Raw genomic sequence first — 20,672 nt, 5'->3', positions numbered from 1 at the left:
CTCCCAAATATTTGCCTCATTCCACTTTCTCTATTCTGTAGTCATTATTTCCTTTACAAATGAAAATAATATCAGATTTCATGCCTTCTTTTCCAGTAGCTGGATCTTCCATCTTTGTCCAAAACCTTTCCCTCTTTTAAATTCACAAGAAGTACTGCCCTCCAAAGTTTCGGATTGTTATTTCCACTATTCTCTTCAATTTATCAAATATAATCAATTTTTCTATGGCCTCATACATTTTCTTCTCTTAATTTTATCGTAGGTATTTAATCTATGGATATATTATATATGCAGACTAAGATTTTGTTTATAAACATTCTCTTTCGAAATAACTTAATAAAAATTTTTACTATTGTCAATGTTTCTACTTCAAAGTCTCCCTGGTATTCTTCTTCTTTATCTAATCTGTAAATATTTCTGCTAGAGCTAGATCTTGCGGTAATCATTGCATTCTTCCTTGGGACCTTTTTTGTAGATTTAAACTTTCTTTAAATTTTCTCCTCGGCATATTTGTGTCAACAATCCTTTCAGTCAATTATACGTCTAAATATTCTGAAATTTCTATTAAAATATTATTTTCTTCTGCATTATTAGTATTCTTTATATTTTTTATATCGATAAAATACATTGATGAATTGGGAAGACTAAAAGATATTTCCAGCGTAAAATATGGAGATGAAATAGCAATTTCCTCATAGAAAAAGAGATACTTACCGAAACATTGAACTTCTCCGTCTCCCTCGTAACCTGGTAAACATTTACATAAGAAATGTGCCGGTAAATTGCAACATTCTGAGTTTTCCACGCATCTGGCTGCCACTGCGGGATCGTCGCATTCATTAATATCTGTAATAAAAACAATATAAAATGAAGTATTATTAAAAACTTACGAGGAGAAAATTTGAAAATATAGAAATGTTTTTACCGATTAAAAACTATTTAGAAACGATAAGTGATCGATTTATGTCGTTTTATCTATTTTTTTATCATAAAATTACTCTAAATTATTACTAATAGAACTGTAATGAATGTAATGTCACTATTTGAATAATTCGGAAGAAGTTGAAACTAAAGTTTGTGCTCCAAAGAGATAAAAATATTCTTAGGATTTTTATTACACAAGATCGCCGAGATTCATCTTGAGAATCGACTATAAAATGGGCACATTCAATTAGTAGATCAATTCCAAAAGACAGTCGCTTTTGGAAAAAAAAATAAATGTTTTATGGGCTGTAATAGGTAAACTTGTAAAAGCAAAGTAATAATATTTTATATCATTTCAAATATTCAAAACTATCGCTTCACAACAAGAAGAAAACCGATTATGGACAAAATCGAACTTGAACGTAATGTAAATGGTTATATGGAGTGATCAATCTAAGTTTGTGGACTATACTTTTTATTATTAGAATGCCAAAGAGAGAATTAGAAAAAGATTATCAAAACAAAAGCTAAGTTTTTGGAATTTATATATCTGATGCTTATAATGATTTAGACATTTTTTTATTGATGCGAAATGAAAGTGGCTGCATTGAATGTTAGACTGGTTATCGTAGTGAACAGTTGCGACCGCGTAATCACGCTATTTAGCGTACTTATAGCCATGAGCGAGAAGGATGTATTAGTGTCTGTTTAGTTTTTTCCTAGTTAATGTAAAGTGCCCGGAAATTCAAAGAAAATTACTCAAGTGGATGAATGGTGTTTAGTTTTCCAAAAAGGTCAAGATGTGGTGACAAACTTGTCACATGTCACATAGTATTTAGCAAATAAATTATGAACGACTGGATTAGCGCAAAATTTCATTCAGATGGGTGCCAAGACTCCTGAATTTTGATTACGCTGGAAGATTTGCATGCGTCTCTGCGAATTGGGTTAGGAAACTCTAAAACACGCTCCTTATAGTCCCGATTTAGCGCTTTTCAACTTAATAATAAAATTTTTTATGGCAAAATTCCGGCTTATAATTGAACCACCCTCGTATTATACAAGAATTATTATTTTCCAGTAATAAAATCAACTGCCGAATGAAGCTGCAACATTTACGACAATTTCTAAATCAACGATTTTTGTCAGAAAATTTGAAATAACTTTAAACCAAATTTATGTCAGCAAATTGTAATGTAATTTTCGTTACCGAAATATTTATTTTTATTCTATAATTATTTTCATCAATGAAAGTATTAGATATTGTAAACTAACTGGCAGAACTACTATGTGATGCTTTCGTGACTTATCCAAACATTGTTGTTGTTCTTAATTCTTTTAATTGGTAACTTCCAATGTTTTGTCTGCATTTTTATCAGTACATCATCTTACACTAAGGAAATCTTATTTTTGAATGAAATATTAACGAAATTATAAGAAAATATTCACAATTTTAGAAAATACGCATATCATTCTCACATTTTCATGTATTTAAGAATTAAAATGGTTGTTTTTTTTCACAAAAACAATCAACACAACTTAACATTTTTTCGATTATATGGAACACCTACATCGTCGTTCTTATCTAAAATAAGTTGAGAATAAATGTTTCTATTTATTAAGTTGAAAAATAACGTCCTCACTTAACAGTCATTGATCTTAGGAGGCCGTTGCTCTTGTCCACAGAGGCGCTAGCGAAAAAAGTAGAGGTGGCGATCGAATATTAGAAATAACAGTTATACATTAAAAGTATTTAAAGAACTTCAATTGTGACGTATAGAATTTGTACTGTATACTTTTTTCTTAGGGGAAGGTACAGGTAAGGTGGACGATTTTTTTTATATCTGATGCGGAAAATGTATCATCTTAGAACTTAATTCAAAACATTTATCTATAGAATAAAGGGCAGCTACCATTTTTTGAATAAAAATAAGTTAAAAGTTGATATATTTAGTGTAAACACCGCTACATGTATATACATTATTATAAATTTCTTTAATTTCTTATTTGTTAGACCTTTTGATATATTTATGTTTCTAAATGTTCTTAATTTTAGGTCTCTTCTGTTTAGTTCTAGCAAATACGGTGCAGTTTAAAATTTAAATCATTAATTTTGGCCATTGCAATAACGGATGTGTGTACTGGTTCATTGTCTTGATGAATCAACACTTTCTTCTTGATTGATTTCTTGAAAGACCGACACCATGACCCTGACTACCAAAGGAACGGTTTTGTCTTTCGTCTTTAGAGCTAGTTCTCCCTTTTCAGACCATCGTTTTCATTGTTGTTTTATTTCTGGTGTGAAGTGATGGACCAACGTTTCATCCATTGTTATGAAACGGCGCAAAAACTGCCACTTCGGTCCATAGTAGCATTTCACGTTTTGTTGTTAAGAGTTATCCCGAATAATGGAGTTCAATGTCCAGATCTTCCGGAGATGCAAGCTCTTTGAGTTAATGAAAGAACTTAAATTTTTATAATCATTGCTATATTATGTTATGGCTGAAAAGAGCTTGAAAGAGTTTGGAGAAATTGTAGAAAATTGGACTCTCTTATAAGCAAATTTACCAATTTTGACAAATGTCTGTTGGAGTAACTCAACCATAATATAGATAATATGGAATATGGTACAAGGGAATACGAAAATATTGTCGAACTTCGAGGTAATCCATCTCCTGTACAATCTCAGTTGAGGCTTGAAGCAATATGTCTTGGCATAGTCACGTGGCCAATTTAGCCAAGGCAGCTTTCCAAAGAATTGGAACGCTCTTCAAGCACCTGCAACAACTTTTAATCCTGAACAATGCCCATATAGAGCTTAGAACAGAGAAGAAAGATCGTCGAACTGACTCCATGACTAGTATGGAAAATGCTCTTCCAAACTGTCCAGCATAATCTCGCCTAGAGCAGTTTTTACAAGAGCTACTTGATAGGGAGACGTGGTTCATGAATACCAAGTTTGCATGCAGATTTGTTGTTTTTGTTTTGGAGAAGTGCAAGTCTGTGGTTTGAGCTACTTAGGCACGTCTTTTCCGAACATTACAACCTACGGAAAATCAAGATCAATATCTACTAGGTATCTCCACACGGCAGACACAGCAGAATTAGTATAGATTGCGTTAGAATTACCTATTGATCGAATCATCATAATATTAGTAAATGAGTGAAATGCTGTTATTTAAAATAAAAAATTTGTATACAATTTCTTGCACAATTACACGCTTCAAGCCGATAATGAATGAATTGTAACTTTAAATACCGTCCGTCTGATATTAATGTGACCTTCCATAGATAGCCCACATTCATTTATTTCTATTTCTTTATTATTTTCAATGTATTCATCTTTCGGAGGAGATTACTGCCTTCGGCGTCAAAAAAAGTGTTTCAATTGTGACGTTAAATTTCACAGACCGTAACTTACATGTGTGTTTAAGACCTCTTAATCAAATCAGTATTCAACAATCCGTTAAATAATTAACATGTATTCGTTTAGTTCATTCCACCAGAAGATAACAATCTGTTATGTCACAATTTTAACGAATTGAGTGAACTAAAAGAATCTGGAATTATATGAAGAGATTTTTGGAGAATTTAAGGTGTTTTAACAATGGATATACGAAGATAGATTACGATTTGTTGTAACAACAATGATTTAGAAAAAGTATAGTAAGATTCAATTTTCTTTGTGGTCGATGAAAGTTTATAATAGTTACATTCTCGACTGTGAGACAGAGTGAACCCTAAATCTTGAAAGCTTCATTCCCTACAATAAAGTACTGGTTACCAATGAACAAGCTATTCACCAAAACAGCTCAAACAACTACATTAATCTCTCCAAATACAAAGGAGTAGAAACTATTGAAGAAATTGAATCTCTCTACAAATTATCAGTGCGTTTCGTTATTGAAGCCTATGGAAGCAGAAGCTTCAATGTAGTTATTAATTTTAAGTGAACTTGTGAAGGATTAGTATGGTATAGCCACATTAGTAGCTCAAAGATACCATATAGGTGAAAAAGTTATCGACTGGAGTCCCATGGATAGAAGAAAACGAAAAGACCAAAAAAATTTAGAGCATGACTACTAAGAGACCAGAGATACAAGGACAGCTGTAAAAAATCCGTATATATACATAATGTGAAGGATTTGAGGTGATCAAGTCTCTTGAAATTGGAATCAAAATTGTTTCACGGGATTGTACGGGATTCACTGATAAACAAGTAACAGAATGTAGTGAAGGAAAAAAAAATGGTTTTTCTAAAGCTGAGTAGCGTTGTTGTTTGTTCGAAGACCTCTTTCCTTTTACCTCTCCAATTTTTTAAATATAGAATGTTCCTAAATGGATGTACTACAAGGGTTTCTCTAAGAATTGGAACAGAAACGTACAAACAGAAATTCTAGAAACATTTTTCTGTTCTGAAGTTGATATTGTGAAAATATGATTTTTACAGTCTTTAACATCTTCTTGAGATGATGAAAATCACCATCCGCGCCTCTTTTGTTTGACAGTGGACATAAACGTATCAATTAGATGTTTGTTCCTTCAAATATCCAGTTGTTTGAGATGCTTTATGAAAGTTGGTACACGGAATCCATCTAGAACATATCTTTTTCAAACAACAATGTTTTAACCGACATTCTAGATTGATGGACGCGCGACCGTGACGAAATTTTGATGGTGCGTCATTAGCAAAGGCTACAAGAAGCAATTCTATGCTTTGTTATTGAGTGAGGCCTTTTTTAAAATTAGAAAGAACCATTCGACGTAAACTTCCAGGATCTTCCGATTTGTCAAAATCAGCTGATGTCCATATAAAAATGGTCGCCGTGGGGTAAACAAATGCTTTTTGTTTAATTTTCTATGCACGGATTTATTCGCTTTCTGTTATAGTTAGTTAGTTATTCGTTGGTTTTTAAACTTCATTATTCCGTTTTAATGTCTAATTGTTCGAATGTAAGAATTTGAAATACATCTCACGTATTCAATACTAAGCATCGGCCAACGCTTTTTCAAAATATACACAATTATTGCAAACTATATATAATTATTCGTTAGAAATTAGAAAAAAAAGATTGATTTTTGGTGGAATTTTATCAGAATAGTGTAACAACGATCAAGTGTGTAATCGTAAATCGTATTAATATAGGAATGCGGCAGTTAGTTGTTTTTCAGCTGAATGGTAATTGGTCAGGCTAGAGTAACGACAAAAATAATAGTCGACGTACGCCCTCTAGTTCTGTATGAATATAATCGTAAGTACCTACGTGTGCCAAACCTACGAATTATCAGTCTTCATTTTATACCAGAAAATCTAAGTAATAACGATTCCATATTGTTATTGATGCGTTTAGATGTTATCTTCTTCGTTCAACAGATCTAGTGATAGTCGTATAAGTAGGAAAATTAGGAGAATGTTTTTATTTTGAGTTTCCAATAAGAATAGGTTATCTAACATTCTTCTTCTGGGCTATTTTGCATAACGTGACCACGCACGCGCCACCAGTAACTACATCAAGGATGCCACTAGAAAGGTCGTGACTAAGATACGGACGATTATTTGCTGCCAAGTTCGTGAAAATATCTCTAGGTATAAAATACAGGGTGGATACGAAATTTTAATCTATATATGAAGGCCATCTAATAAGTGCTTTTCGATTCTCTCACTTTTCTGTGTAAAACCCACAAATTCAACTAAAAAAGTATCGAGTTATGATTATAATTCAGCCAAGTACACATCCCATTAAAAAGAGACCAATCTCTTTACTGCCTGTTGTATTAAAACATGAAATAGATCATTCTCTACCACTAATTTGTTTTTAGAAATAACCACTTTCAGTTTCTCACCTATATTTCAAAATAAATTAACAAAAAGCATATTATTTTATTGATATAAATACTGGGTAGTGTAGTAAATCGTCGGTGTACAGTGCACCTAACCTAACTAAACCTTTTCTATCTTTCTCAGGAAATGTAGTAGTCCTAAAACCCTATTTGCTTTATGACAGATACAAGACTTGAACTTTGTAGTACTTTGCTAATGATATTGCCATTTTTGGCCATTGAAATAATCTATAAGGAGGAAAAGGAAACCATTAAAAAATTGGTGAATTATATTATGGAAATGACACTTGGCGCTAAACTTAGTTGTGTATTCCACGTTAAAAGTGAAGAACTTCTCTAAAAACAGAAATTGTGTATGCCAAAAAAGTAACTTTCTATTCATCAAATGATTTCATATTAAACTATTGAAGGATACACTTTGGTACTGCTGCAGAGAAATATCGATGTTATTTATCTACATAAGAGTATCTATTTAGAAATCTCTCTCCCTCTTTCAAAACAACTTACTGACTACAAAGAATACGATAGATGTGTAGATATGACAACACTGATGTGAATATGTCAAATTTTAAAGTAAACATACTCAGAACGTGTGAGTGCTATTTTAGTTGTTTGTGACATACTTAGACATCAGTTCCACTTGCATTGCTTCAAAGAAATGCTGTAATTCTGTGTTTCAAAATACTTTTATGGGATCGTGATAGGCAACGAATCATGGATATGTATATATGAACGCGAATCTCAACAACAATAGACTATTATGGGTCTTTCAAGACGAACCAAATCCAACAGTTGTTGGCATACGAAGCACTTCGAAGCAAATGGTCGCTTGTTTCTTAGGAAAAAACTGGACATGCCGTAGACCGTCAATTCTGAAAGTTAGAGAAGCATTTGTTTTCAAAAGTGTTCTCCATCAGGACAATTCGAGCTCTCGCACATCAGTTCAATTAAAACCGTTCTTGAACAGTCAAAACATCGAATTCAGTAGTCATTTTTCTACACCTGAAGAAGCGGATGATGCGTTCCAATCACATGTTTTGGAGGTACCTCAATCGGTACAGATAGTCCAAAGGAGAATACTTTGAAAGATCATCCAATTCTAATTTTTTTATTTGTCTATTTCAAAATTTAACAACAATCCTCGTATTAGTGCAGACTGCAGGGGCTTTCAAAATTTGTTGTTTTCCCCTAGCTAAGTTAGATAATAATAGGTCCTTCTTGAGACAATGAGTTCAATCTTTTTTACTATTTTTTTAGAGGTCTGTCTTTTGATCTCCATGTATTTCATTTCTGGTTTTCTCTCCATTTTGTTCATCTGTTTTCTAGCAAGATCTTTCTAACCTCCTTCACTTTCTCTAACCCATCTCACTACATCTTGAATTCGTAGTTATTCCGTAATATCCTGAATTCTACCTCGAGTTTTCATTTCATTCGGATTTTTTTCTTTAGTTTAGTCAGAAAATGATTGTAGAAAGCTACTCGATTTGTAATTTATTAACAGAAGAAGAAAAATGTGGATATTTATATAGATATTTATTATATAGTGACTGAAGTTAATTATAAAAAGTTTGTCTCTTTGAATAATGTGGTCATTTTGCCGGATTATTAAGAAAACAATTTTTCTTTCGTATAGAAAACTATTCGAAAGTAATTTCTTTTAAACAGAGAAGGAAATTGAAGCTTTCCAATTTTTTCATGTATATCCCAACGTCAGAATCTTTTCATCTTAAATAACAATTAAAAAGTGACGTTAATACGAAAATCTACTGGCAAACAATGAAAATCCAACACTTCTGTTCCTCTTTTAGCACTTACAATAAGTATAAGTTCTAAGTATGGTGTTCCACACAATCGATGGACTCAACTTGAATACGAACGATCGATTCAGTGAATAGCAACTTTTTATGTTGATGATGAAGAGCCTCATCAACCATTCTAAATGGTTTATATGACATAACAATATTATCATTATAATTGATACCGTCCATTGTGTTTAACCGTTACCTTTATATCTTAATTTGGTTGAGGCGAACAGCATATCCGTTTGTTTCATTTGCGTGTATTTTTACATTAACAGTTATGTCTTTTAAATTATATTACGTGGACAATTTTTGGCAAGAACTCCAACTGAAGTGAATGATTTACTTTTGTTTTAAAAATATTCAAAATTTTCACACAAAGGTGACACCACAATCTTGAAATTATCGAGGTTTGAGCACTTGAAAACGATTTATTTGATACTAGCTAACCCGACAGACTTCGTATTCCCTCAATCGATAAATAAAAGACTTTTGTATAAAATAAACTTAAAACAAAACAAGGAATTCTTTTTTCTATTAAAACAAATAAGAAAAAATGCTCGGCATCAAAGTTTTATTATTATTTCCGATTAATTATACTTGCTTACAAAACAGAGTTTTCCTGAAATACTGGATATTTATATAGTTTCAATTTGATATAGACAGACACACACAGTTATGATATAAGTTAAAGGAACAGGAACACTCCAAGTTGATTCCGCTAACTTCCAACGATTGGCCTTGCGATTTATTTATGGTCATCGCGAAAGCCAGACGTACCGGAAATTGTAAACGTTTAAAATCGAATGGTAAATCCGTTGGAATCATTGGTATACGCGGGTTCAAGACATCTTCTCCTTTATACCCTCCCTTTATGGCCACAACGACGTTATTCATCACCTTTTTCACAGCCAGTTTTGTTCCATTGTACAGTTGAGGTTATGCAGAATGATGACAACTGATCCTACTTTTAACTGGACATTGCGAGGTGGTAATCCAGGCAATTCCAGTGAATCCTGGTTCATAACGGTGTTGGCTCTTTTTAATTCCAAGTATTTTTATATTTATTTACATTTTAAACGTTTTATGAACTTCCACAAATAATTCAAGACCAAAATTAGCCAAATCGGTCTCAAGTTATATAGAAACTATTTCACTCATTTCACGAAAAATTTTCAAATCTGCCTCCTAAATTACAAGTAATTATCAAAATAGAAAAGCATGGTCATGGTAAGACGATTAGATATTATGCTTGAATTTTAAGAAGATTGACATAATTATGGTCGACGTTAACCATACAAAGTTCGAAATTGTAGAAAAATAAAATGCATTTCTATAAAACGTAGGAAAAATATGGGAAATTCTGGGTTCCAACATCAAGAACAAAAAGTGGAGTAGTCAGCTCTAATTTCATGGTACAACGAAGATAGTCCTACTAGTACCAAGCCTGACCTAGAGATGGCGGTAGTTGCTTGAAAAATACCACAGTATTAGGAAGTACACAGTCTATACTGCATATGTTTCAAGTTTGAAGACTCTACGTTGTTTGGTATTTGTTCAATAGCCATCAATAGTAAAAGTTTCAGTGAATTTGTAGACACGGAAAAAAGTGGCCATCGTTATGTGATACAATACTTTTATTTTAAAGGCTTTAGCCCAACCAACGATGAACTCTGGGTGAGGCTACTTCTTTGTTTTCAACAGTAAAATATTGGGTAGCAATGTGTAAACAAGGTCGTACGACCTACAAAGACCAGCATCGCAGTGGTCGACCAAATGAGATGACGATTCCAGAAATAATGAAGAAAATACACAAAGCGGTACTGGATGATCGTCGATTGAAAGTGCGCGAGATAACAGACATAGTAGTCATTTCAAAAAGTGCGGTATATCGCATATTAACTGAAAAATTGGACATGAGAAAGATATGTGCAAAATGGGTGCCGCGTTTGCACACAATGCAACAAAAACAGTGTCGTGAAGATGTTTCCATCGAGTAGTTGGCAATATCTCACAGAAACGTGGGTCAAAAAATGTTGTTTTATCATGACAATGCACCAGCTCACACATCTGTTATTGCAATGATTAAAATTATTTAATTAAAGCTTGATTTTCTACCTCATTTACCAGATTTAATCCACTCGGATTATTTTCTTTTCTGTAAAATCATTGAAATTCGCTGGGAAAAGTATATGGAGCCAAAAAGATTACGTTAAAAAATGAATATATTTGTTTCCAAAATTTTTATGTTGTCTTAGTTGGGTGCTTATGGAACCATCCTCGTATTTACCGACGCTGTACACCACTTCCTGAGAAAGAGTCACCAATCATGTACTATAGCGTTAGAACGATTTCTTTTGAGATATTTCCAATACGTCTTAACAGTTTACTGTTTTTTAGTATAGGGGACAAACTGTATGCATACTGATGTGTTTTTATCAACAAATCTTAACTAATTTTTTTTTATTTAAATAAGATTAATAAATGTTTGAATAGCGGATAAAAGATGTTATATAATTTGTTTTATTTCTATATCCATTACAGTTATAATAAACAAGATATTTATTCCATTCAATTTTAAAATAATACCGTTTTGAATGAAACTCTGGTACATGTCCTATTTAATGTCTTCTTTATATATTGATTAAACCGTTATTACATTTTTTCATATGAAAAAAAGGTCATTAACATTTACTGCAATTAAGTCGAAATTGTTGTTGAGATAGGTCCTTTCAAAAGGCTTAATTCACTTTACCGCTACTGACAGGCATTTTTAATAATGTCACCTAATGACCGAAAAGCCGTTTATTCCTTTTGAGAAGAAATTAAACTTTAATGAAGATCTACATAATCAATTTTCAATCAAGTCCCGTAATAAATCTTTATATTCCCATATTATAAGGCAGTAACACTTTATATAAGAATATAGATGAGACATATTTTAATGAAGCTGGGTTGGAAAGAGATTATTCCATTGAGAAAGTTTCAAAAATCATTATTTATTGACTTACCCTCGCAGTGGAAACCATTTCCTTGATAACCTGGAAAGCAGGTGCAGTGGAAACTTCCGAGACTGTTGGTACAGTGTGCAAAAACGTCACAAGGTCTGTATTTACATTCATTTTCGTCTAAAACAAGCAAAAAAATATATTGATTCAAATTTGAATAAAGATAGGGTTGAATTTGTGTCATCTAGACTACGCTAATTTCTTTCCCAAAATGATATTGAAGCTTTTACTTGATTTCAAGAATCTTCCTACATTATTTAAGTCTATAAATTGCATATGAAAAACAATCTACACTTCCTTGATCAATAATATTGTGGAAATTACGAATTTAATATTGAAATGCTTACCTGGAACTTCGCAACTGCAACCTCCGAATCCGTCGTTGCAGTAACATTGTCCATCCAAACATGCACCATTATGGCAGCCATCTTTTTGGCAGTGATCGTTTTTCCGGCAATTATCTAGAATAGAAAGAGAATGTGTTGAATATCAACATTTTAAAACTCATAAAACCTAGCATAATACAAAATTCCGTCTTCTAAACTATTAAAACAAAACTACAATATGAATGGTAGATCGTTCCAATCCTAATTATCAAATTTTGCATGAAATAAGACTAAAAATAATTGGTAATTATGGATCTTAAAAGACTTTCATGCTCATAATCTATAATCTTGATTTGGTTGATCTCAAGCAGCACCAGGTATGTAACATCACATCTACTGGAATATCGTTTTTCCCGAAGGAAATTGAAGGATCTAATGACCTAAAATCTTGTATATAGCCTGCAGAGGCTTTACTTTAGCTTGTATTATTTGATTTAATTGGACATTGTCGCTAACCATAACAAAAAATCAATTTGAAAGATATGACAATAGCGCATGACTCGATATATTGTTTTTGTTATCCTAGAAGGACATTACAGCAGCTTATCACCTAATCACCTTCATCTCTAAAATACCATCACAAATAATAATTGAACGAGAAAGTATATGGGTGATTCCGTTCTAACTGTGATTTTTTGTATTCAAAATTTCAAGATTTTAAAATTTAACTTTTCTAACTTTTTTATGCATATTATTCATCTATTTTACTGTAAAAATAAAACTCTAAGAGGAATTTACTACAACTTCAAAGTATCACGAGCAAGACACAAATGTCGGATTTTGAGTTCCACGGTACTGACTCATTTATCCACGGTACTGACATGGTAACTTAAGATATTAAACAACAAGTGCATCAATTTTCCTCAGTTTGATCATAAACATTAGAATTTATAAGGTAATTAGTTTAAATCATTTGTTACGACAAAAAAAATTAATAATTTATCGGTAAATTCTAGGAATGGACATGACACGGTACTGACATGGTAACTTAAGATATTAAACAACAAGTGCATCAATTTTCCTCAGTTTGATCATAAACATTAGAATTTATAAGGTAATTAGTTTAAATCATTTGTTACGACAAAAAAAATTAATAATTTATCGGTAAATTCTAGGAATGGACATGACACGGTACTGACATTCAAGTGATGTAGTATAAGTTTTCTTTAAGTGGCAAGTTATATTGTATAAAAATAATGTTTAAATATCTTAAGAATTATTCAATTAACACAAAATTTTTATTAATTGATTATTAATTAATGACTAGTACAAAAAAACAATACAGGACATTGAATATCACAGTTATAATGGAATCACCCATATACGATAGCTGCTGAACTATTTTCTCGTTGTGTTTGGCCTTTAAGAGAATTAGTGTAGCTATTAACCTAAAATCTTCAATTGATTAGTTTTGAAGGACGATATTTCTGCAGCTATTGATGAAAAATTTCATTTAGGTTGAACTTAAGCAAAAGTGAATAACCTAGAATCTTGTAATAAAAGCCATTACGGCTGCTTAAATCTCGTTTTGTTTAAACTTACAGCAGCCATTATAATTTTGTTGTAATTGTCCTGAGACGTTACTGTAGCTAATGACCTGAAAGCCTTCAGAGTCTTTACTGTAGCTTGTATTGTTTGTTCTAAGGTAATATTGTTGCTGCTCATAACAAAAAATTACCTTGAAAGACATGACAATAGCAAATGACTCGATATTTTATTTCTGTTGCCCTTGACGGACATTGCGGCAGCTTATCACCAAGAATATAGTATTTTTTTATCTCTAGGACACTATCGTAGTTAATAATTAAACAAATAAATGGATTACGGTAGTTACTGACTTAAAATCTCGTTGTGCTTGTTCTTCAGTGGAATCACTTTAGTTAATGACCTAACGTCTTTCACTTGTTGGTCCAGAAGGATATTACTGCAGCTGACGATTGAAAATCTCATTTTTCTTGACTTTACGCAACAGCTAATAACTAAAAGTCATGTAATAAGAGCTGCTTGAGTTTTTTTTTGTTTCAACTTGCAGGAAATTACAGCAGCCATTATAATTTTTGTTGTGATTGTCTTTCAGCGACATTACTGTAGCTAATGGCCTGAAATCTTGAATTAGTTGGCTTAGAAAGACATTACTGCAGCTGACGATTGAAAATCTCATTTTTCTTGACTTTGAACAGCAGCCAATTATAACCTCTGTTTAAATCTTTTATAATTTTATTGATTTTGTGATTGACGTCATTGTGGCATGTGTAGGTTGACCTAAAAGGACAATCTTGCAGCTAATAACTGAAAATCTTGTGATGATTATCTTCGAAATATATAAATAAAACAGCTATCGATGCAACTTGACAGATATAACCTAATATTTGTAGGTAATGATACAAAATCTTATATTAGTTGTCGTATATGAACAATATCTTGTATTGTTTGAAATTGGAAATCGTTGAGGCAGCTTTTAAGCTAAATTTTGTATTTATTCATCTCTAGACAGACTCAAATTCAGATCAATGTGGTGAATTGTATGCTTTTTTGCTTATCATCAAGGTAAATATTGGCTTAACAAGTTAGTGAAGGAATGGTGAAACAATTTATGACGCAACGAGACATTTAGTTTTAATAGTAATCGCTTAAGGACCTGCAGTTTCAACTAACAAAATTTTTGTTCTCAACATAAAAATTTTATACAATCTAATAAATTGAGTTAATTAACGAACATAAAATACGTAGATGTCTTGGAACTGGAAGATGTGTCTATATATCTATTTTTAAATCGAACGTCTGCAAAAAATAGTTAACCAATGCATTTTAACAAAAGGATAGAATACGCCAGTACGTTCAAGAAAAGGACGAACATAAAAAAAAGATCAAAGATGTTGAAGGAACGAAAGTTTGGCATTTAAATGGCTATGAATGATTCATGGCCACGAACTAAGTGGCATCCACTGTTGCAGATTATCGACTCGTCTCTAAAAAAAAAAGAAGAAGATAACCTTGACTCAAAGAACGAGATAATTGAGCTAGGATACCTTTGCTTTTGAGATTTCAGTATTCACAGACCGGTCAATGAGAACACATTTTTTCAGTTTAAAGTATTTGTTTTATTTTCGATTGTTTAATGCCGCAGCAGCCGGCAAGAACAGTATATAAATAAAAAAAAAATTAAACAAAAAACTTGTATATACGTGGAGAAGATTATACAAGGAGATAAAATTGATAAATATCATAACTGTGACAATTTGAATTCCTATTTGAGGGTATTATTTACGTTTTTTGTTGCTACCAAATTCTTCATTTCTAGCTGAAAAATGACCTTGCAAAAATCTGAGGAACCTAAAAAATCGCCTTACTGTACTGACTAGGTTTATTAGAAATGGCCAGCTGATAAACTCAGATTATAAGAACTTCAACAAAGCATTCGACACAACTGTGAAACCACAAATAAATGCTGAATTCAACCTAGCTCAAATACGATGTTACATAGATGCCATCAAGACTTGGCGGTTTCCGAGTGTATCTTTGTTGTTAAATCAAGATGACGGTGATTTTTCGACCTATCCTGAAGCTCCTAAAGATGCTGAGCACGTGAAACGTTGAGTAACCACCTCAAAATTTACCTCAAATATACATTTCAGCTAGTATCTTGAGTTGTTATAAGAAAATACCTGCAATTCACACAGTATATTGAACTATTTGAAATTTTCGTTCATTACTAAGAGAAATAAGTTAAAATTGTTAAAAGAAAACAAGATTTGACTTCAGGATATTAGGAAGAACAACAACTAGACATTTTCTTCTTGAGGTAAATTCACAGGAAATCAGATATCGAAGAAAGAGGAAGCTGCTGATTAACAAAGTTTATTTTTGCGAGGATCAACAACTAATTTCAATTTTGAAATCTTGAAGAAATTCTTAATAATCGTAGATATAAAAGGAAGTAATCAGTGAAAAAGTTTGATGATGAGAGAGTTAAGTCTAGCTCAATATTTGCAAGACGAAGACTAACTCGATGCTCGACACAACAGTCTTTTCAGCCTATCACAAATACTTCAATTCGCTTTTTTCGATAATAACCCAGTATTAAGAATCGATAATTGTCCCTTAGTCCACCTTGTACATTTTTTTCGGATCTTTAAAACGGAAACCACCATCCTCATTTACGAGAATAACTTTTATTTTCCGCAAATCGAAAATATTCTCCCGGTATGAATTGTGTGAGTGCGTGGTTGTTTTAATTAATAAATTATTGGCTTGTGAACCATGATTTGTTGTTGGTTTGGCTGTTTAGTTGTTGTTGAATCGTGAATTGTTAAACGTGAACCTGACGGAGGTTAAGAGTCGGGCTTCGAAAAAACAAAACCAGGAAATTGTCTAGAAGTTTTCCCTTGAGGATTTTAAATGTGATAAGTGGAATATCGATAGTACAGAGTGTCTAACACTATATATTTCCTACCACAATGTGACAGAATGTAAAGAACCATCTTGCTTAAGAACAAATAAAAAACAAAAGTTACCATAAAACAAATAGGTTACAATTTGAACAGTTTAAAATACGACAGTGTGAAATACAAAAAACGCATAGACAAAAAACTAAGTACAGAAGATCAGATATGAAGATGAAGATATTGAAGCATGCACACAGAAGAAGCATTCGAAAGATACTAAGCGAAATTAAAATTCGTGCTGATGGAAAGACGAAATAAATAAAAAAAAGCATAAAAAAACGAATTAGATACCAAAGATATTCAATAATAAATAGTGAGATCGATAAAACAAAATATAAAGCCAATCGATATTAAGGAAAAGAAAAACCCATAAGAAAGATGAGTGGATTCGCCAGGGGAATAGAAAGTCTCCATAATATACAAGGCAAAAAAGCTATCAAATACTATCCACAGCCATCGAAGCACTAATATATAACACGATCTTTGAAAGCATTTGTGGAAGATCTAGTCTTAAGAAGGAATGCTATTGACGATCGAAATTGGTTTCTAGAGAAGAGTAGCAGGCAAATTAGGAGAAACAGAATAAGAAATGACACAATGAGGGAGATGATAGGTCAGGAGACAATTTAATCGATGACATCAAACCCAATCGAATAATCTGTTATAGTCATTTACAGAAAATCGAAACAAGTCCTCAAATGAACACCACAAAAGAGAAAAGAGCTGAAGAGAGGGAATTGATATGCTTGTGAATAAAATCGAGATTACTTGTAGCCCCACCAGTATCTAGCAGACACACTCCCCATTTAGCCGTAGGAACCATCATCATACCATTATCTAAATAAGTCGGGATTTGATGTCTAAGATAATTCTAAGCTTGAAGTTTAGAATTTAACGAAAAGGAAAGCTTACTGAAGATATATTTGTGTAGAAAGGATAGTTAAGAAGAAATAGATATTAAATATAGTGTGAAAATGGTAGAAAAACTCAATTAAATCCAATTATAATAGAGATATTAGTAACAATCATTCTTATTTTTAGAACTCTTGATATTCACTGTTTGTAATCGATCTGATATAATTGAGGAAAACCTGTTTCATAAAAAAACATACTGAACATCCGACCACAAGTATCGTTTTAAGATTCCTGCGTCAGATTTCATGCAAATAAACATTTTAATTACGGTTGAAAAAAATCCCATAAGGCCGTTTTGAAACCTGTTATATTGTAAAAGCTATCATTAAAAATATCAGAAGCCAAAGGCGTGTTAAAAATGACAAAACTGGGATATACATTATTATGAAAAAGGCAGTTGAACGTGTAAAAAGAAATGAGAAGAATAATTATTGTTTTTGTTGACCTTAGTACCAAACAAACTTAGGTAATTATTTAGTTTAGGTTGCATAAGCTCGATTTCTTTGAAAATTTAGTATGTTATTTACACGTACAAATAATCATCATTTTCTATTGGATACATTCGTGACATTTCCTCAATAAATGCTTCAATTCTATTTAAATATGAATAATGTCTATTAAATAGAAATTCCCCAGAATACTGAAGATAACTAGTTCTTCCATAAAGAGGTATATCATCGCTCATTATTTTTAGTATGAGCCTAACCTAACCTAACCTAATCTAACCCAACTTAACCTAACTTAACCTAACCTAACCTTCCTAAATTTTCAACCTCGAAAAAGTATGTAAAAGAATAATTTCCGCTCTATATATATTAAATTATTCGGCATAATTTTCTCCACAATATACCAAAATTTCAACAATTTCAGGCGTGTGCAACATAAATTAAATAATTATCCAAACTTATATTTATCGATACGACGATCGAAAAAGATAATGAAAGTTTTTTTTCTGCTTTTAAAATGATAAACTGTAACTGCGCCTGTAGATTCATCTAATTCATCGATTGATATCAACGATACATCGTTATCGCTACTGTGCGGACATAAATCAACTATTTGGGCACACAAAAAAATTACTGCGCTTCAGATTAAATTACCATGATTGCTTCTTCACGACTAATTCAAAAATTTCGTCGACTAAAGAAGTAGAATCAAAGATGTTTCAACTTCTGACTTAAAAAAGTTCTGGATACTAATGTTTTGATAATAACACCCGGTGTTGTTAAGAAGATATCATTGTAGCAATTTTTGTATTAGTATTAATTAAAGCGCGACTTCAAATTTCTTATTTAGGAAGTTTTTTTTCGATATTGAACACATTTTCGTCGCATAATATTCCATAATCTAGAAAAGTACCTTTACAACCGAAACCTATATAAAATGTTTTCACGTATCGAATACAGTTTCTCCATTTTTCAGAGGTTACATTTTTCATCAACTCAACAAAAATGTATTATCCATCAGCATATATCTATTTGGTGATATATTTGGAATCAATTTATTTTGAAACCAATCGTTGAAAACTACCATCTAATTCTTGGTTGCTAAACAAAGACATTTAGTTAGACATCCTTCTTCTGACTGACTTTTATCTTTATTAAACGGAGGTTTTGTAAGCGATGTGACTTCATTAAAACTTGCATTTTGTCTATTCTTTTGAATAAAAACCCCAAACGACAACTCCACAAAGTTGTAGTAGAACAATTAATTAATACATTTCATAATGATTGCGGCGAATTGGGTTTTCTTGAAAGAAATTAATTCACTTTGGTACATCATTGCCTTTTTGTGTTCTATTAGGAGCTATCGAATTAATTACTTTCCAAATTGTACATTTAGAGATGTTCGTTAAAGGTGAAGTCTCTTTCGATGAAAAATATTGTCAGTCGCCTCCCTCTTTTAACTTCAAGTAAAAATTTTAGTCTTAACGAGCAAACATTTACGCTGTTTGGTAGATATTTCATAAGAGACTATCGAATATTATAATACATACTATTACATAGCTAGAAATGAACTTATACATAATCCGACCCTGTTAGTGTCAGGTAAAGTCTTTTCTATCTCATATATTAAGTGGAGGCTTTTTTTAGATTAGATTAGAAAATTCTATACCTTTAACTTTACATTAACTGTATATAATTTCATATAATTTCGATACTCTGTACTTTTTTTGACTTTTGTGAAAATAATAAAAATAGTATTTGGGGGGCACAATTAAATCTAGACGCGCCACTGCTTCGATAGTGTTTTTATACAAAGAATCCCGACCTATCTCAACCCTGATTTCTTTGTCTGTTGCTATTTGCTGCATGCAACTAACTGTTACGTTGAAAATTACCGGGTAGCGATGCAATTTTGTGCCGGACGGAGTAATAAAAACTACATTGCAAGCTGTCTTACTGGATCACCTTTAATTGAATCCAACTAATAGTTCATTCTTCATTTATTTACAGTATAAGATGCTTTTTCTCTCTTATGTACAACTATTTTCATTAATTTCCATCGTTTTCCAACCAACCAGAACCAGTTTTACTAAATGTCTTAAGATCTTGTTGATTTGTATATAAAATAGTTTTAAAATAATAAATAAAATAAAATATATTTTAAAAAAATTGAGCAGCAATTTCGAGAATAATTTAGATTTTCCTCAACGTTCTATGAAAGTTTCTCAAGACATGAGCGAGTGTCTAACAAACTAAAAAATAAATTAGTCAGTTATATTATCTCAATCAGTTAGCTTAAGTTTTGAGATAAACAATTAAAAACAAATTTTTATAATTGGATCTGGATTTATTGTTTATCAAAACCATTTCGATTGAGGTACCTCCATAAAATGTGATTTGAACGCACCAACCTCTTCTTCAGGTAGGTAGAAAAACGTTGATCTTGCAAACCAAGGACTGTACAGACGATTACCCATTAGTTCGATGTTTCAACTGTTCAAAAACGTGTTTGTTTGAACCTATATCTGAGAGCTCGAATTTTTGTGGTGAAGAATTGACTTTGAATTTGGCTCGTCTGGAAAGACCCATACAGTCGATTGTTGTTGAGATTCGGACTCATTTTTAAAGATCCCTAGATCCAATCTATTTGGCAACCAAATTTTCACGCAGTATTGAATGTATGCGAGTGAAACTGATGCCCAAGTATGCCTCAATCTCACGGTATGCCAAATGACGATCTTGCAATATCAGTTTACGATTTTGGACGACTTCACTAAATTCATCCTGTGGTGAAGTGCGACCATGATTGAATTCGTAAAACCAGCGAAACACAGATGGTGTCTCATCACCAAAAGTCGAATCGAGTTCATCGTTATTAGCTTGGTTTCATTCTTGTGGAAACTACAGG

General features: G+C 32.1%; 1 protein-coding gene across 1 annotated transcript in view; it reads right to left on the bottom strand.

Moving 5' to 3' along the window:
* Positions 1-20,672, bottom strand: part of LOC130900700 (uncharacterized) — a 254,210-nt gene that overhangs the window by 132,604 nt on the left and 100,934 nt on the right. The window contains 3 exon segments of the mRNA XM_057811483.1: positions 715-846; positions 11,576-11,692; positions 11,920-12,033. Of these exon segments, the coding sequence (XP_057667466.1) occupies positions 715-846; positions 11,576-11,692; positions 11,920-12,033 (363 nt within the window).

Source organism: Diorhabda carinulata, chromosome X (assembly GCF_026250575.1).
Source record: "Diorhabda carinulata isolate Delta chromosome X, icDioCari1.1, whole genome shotgun sequence".
In the NCBI taxonomy this organism is placed as follows: domain Eukaryota; kingdom Metazoa; phylum Arthropoda; class Insecta; order Coleoptera; family Chrysomelidae; genus Diorhabda; species Diorhabda carinulata.
This window is presented reverse-complemented; position numbering and strand designations above follow the sequence as displayed.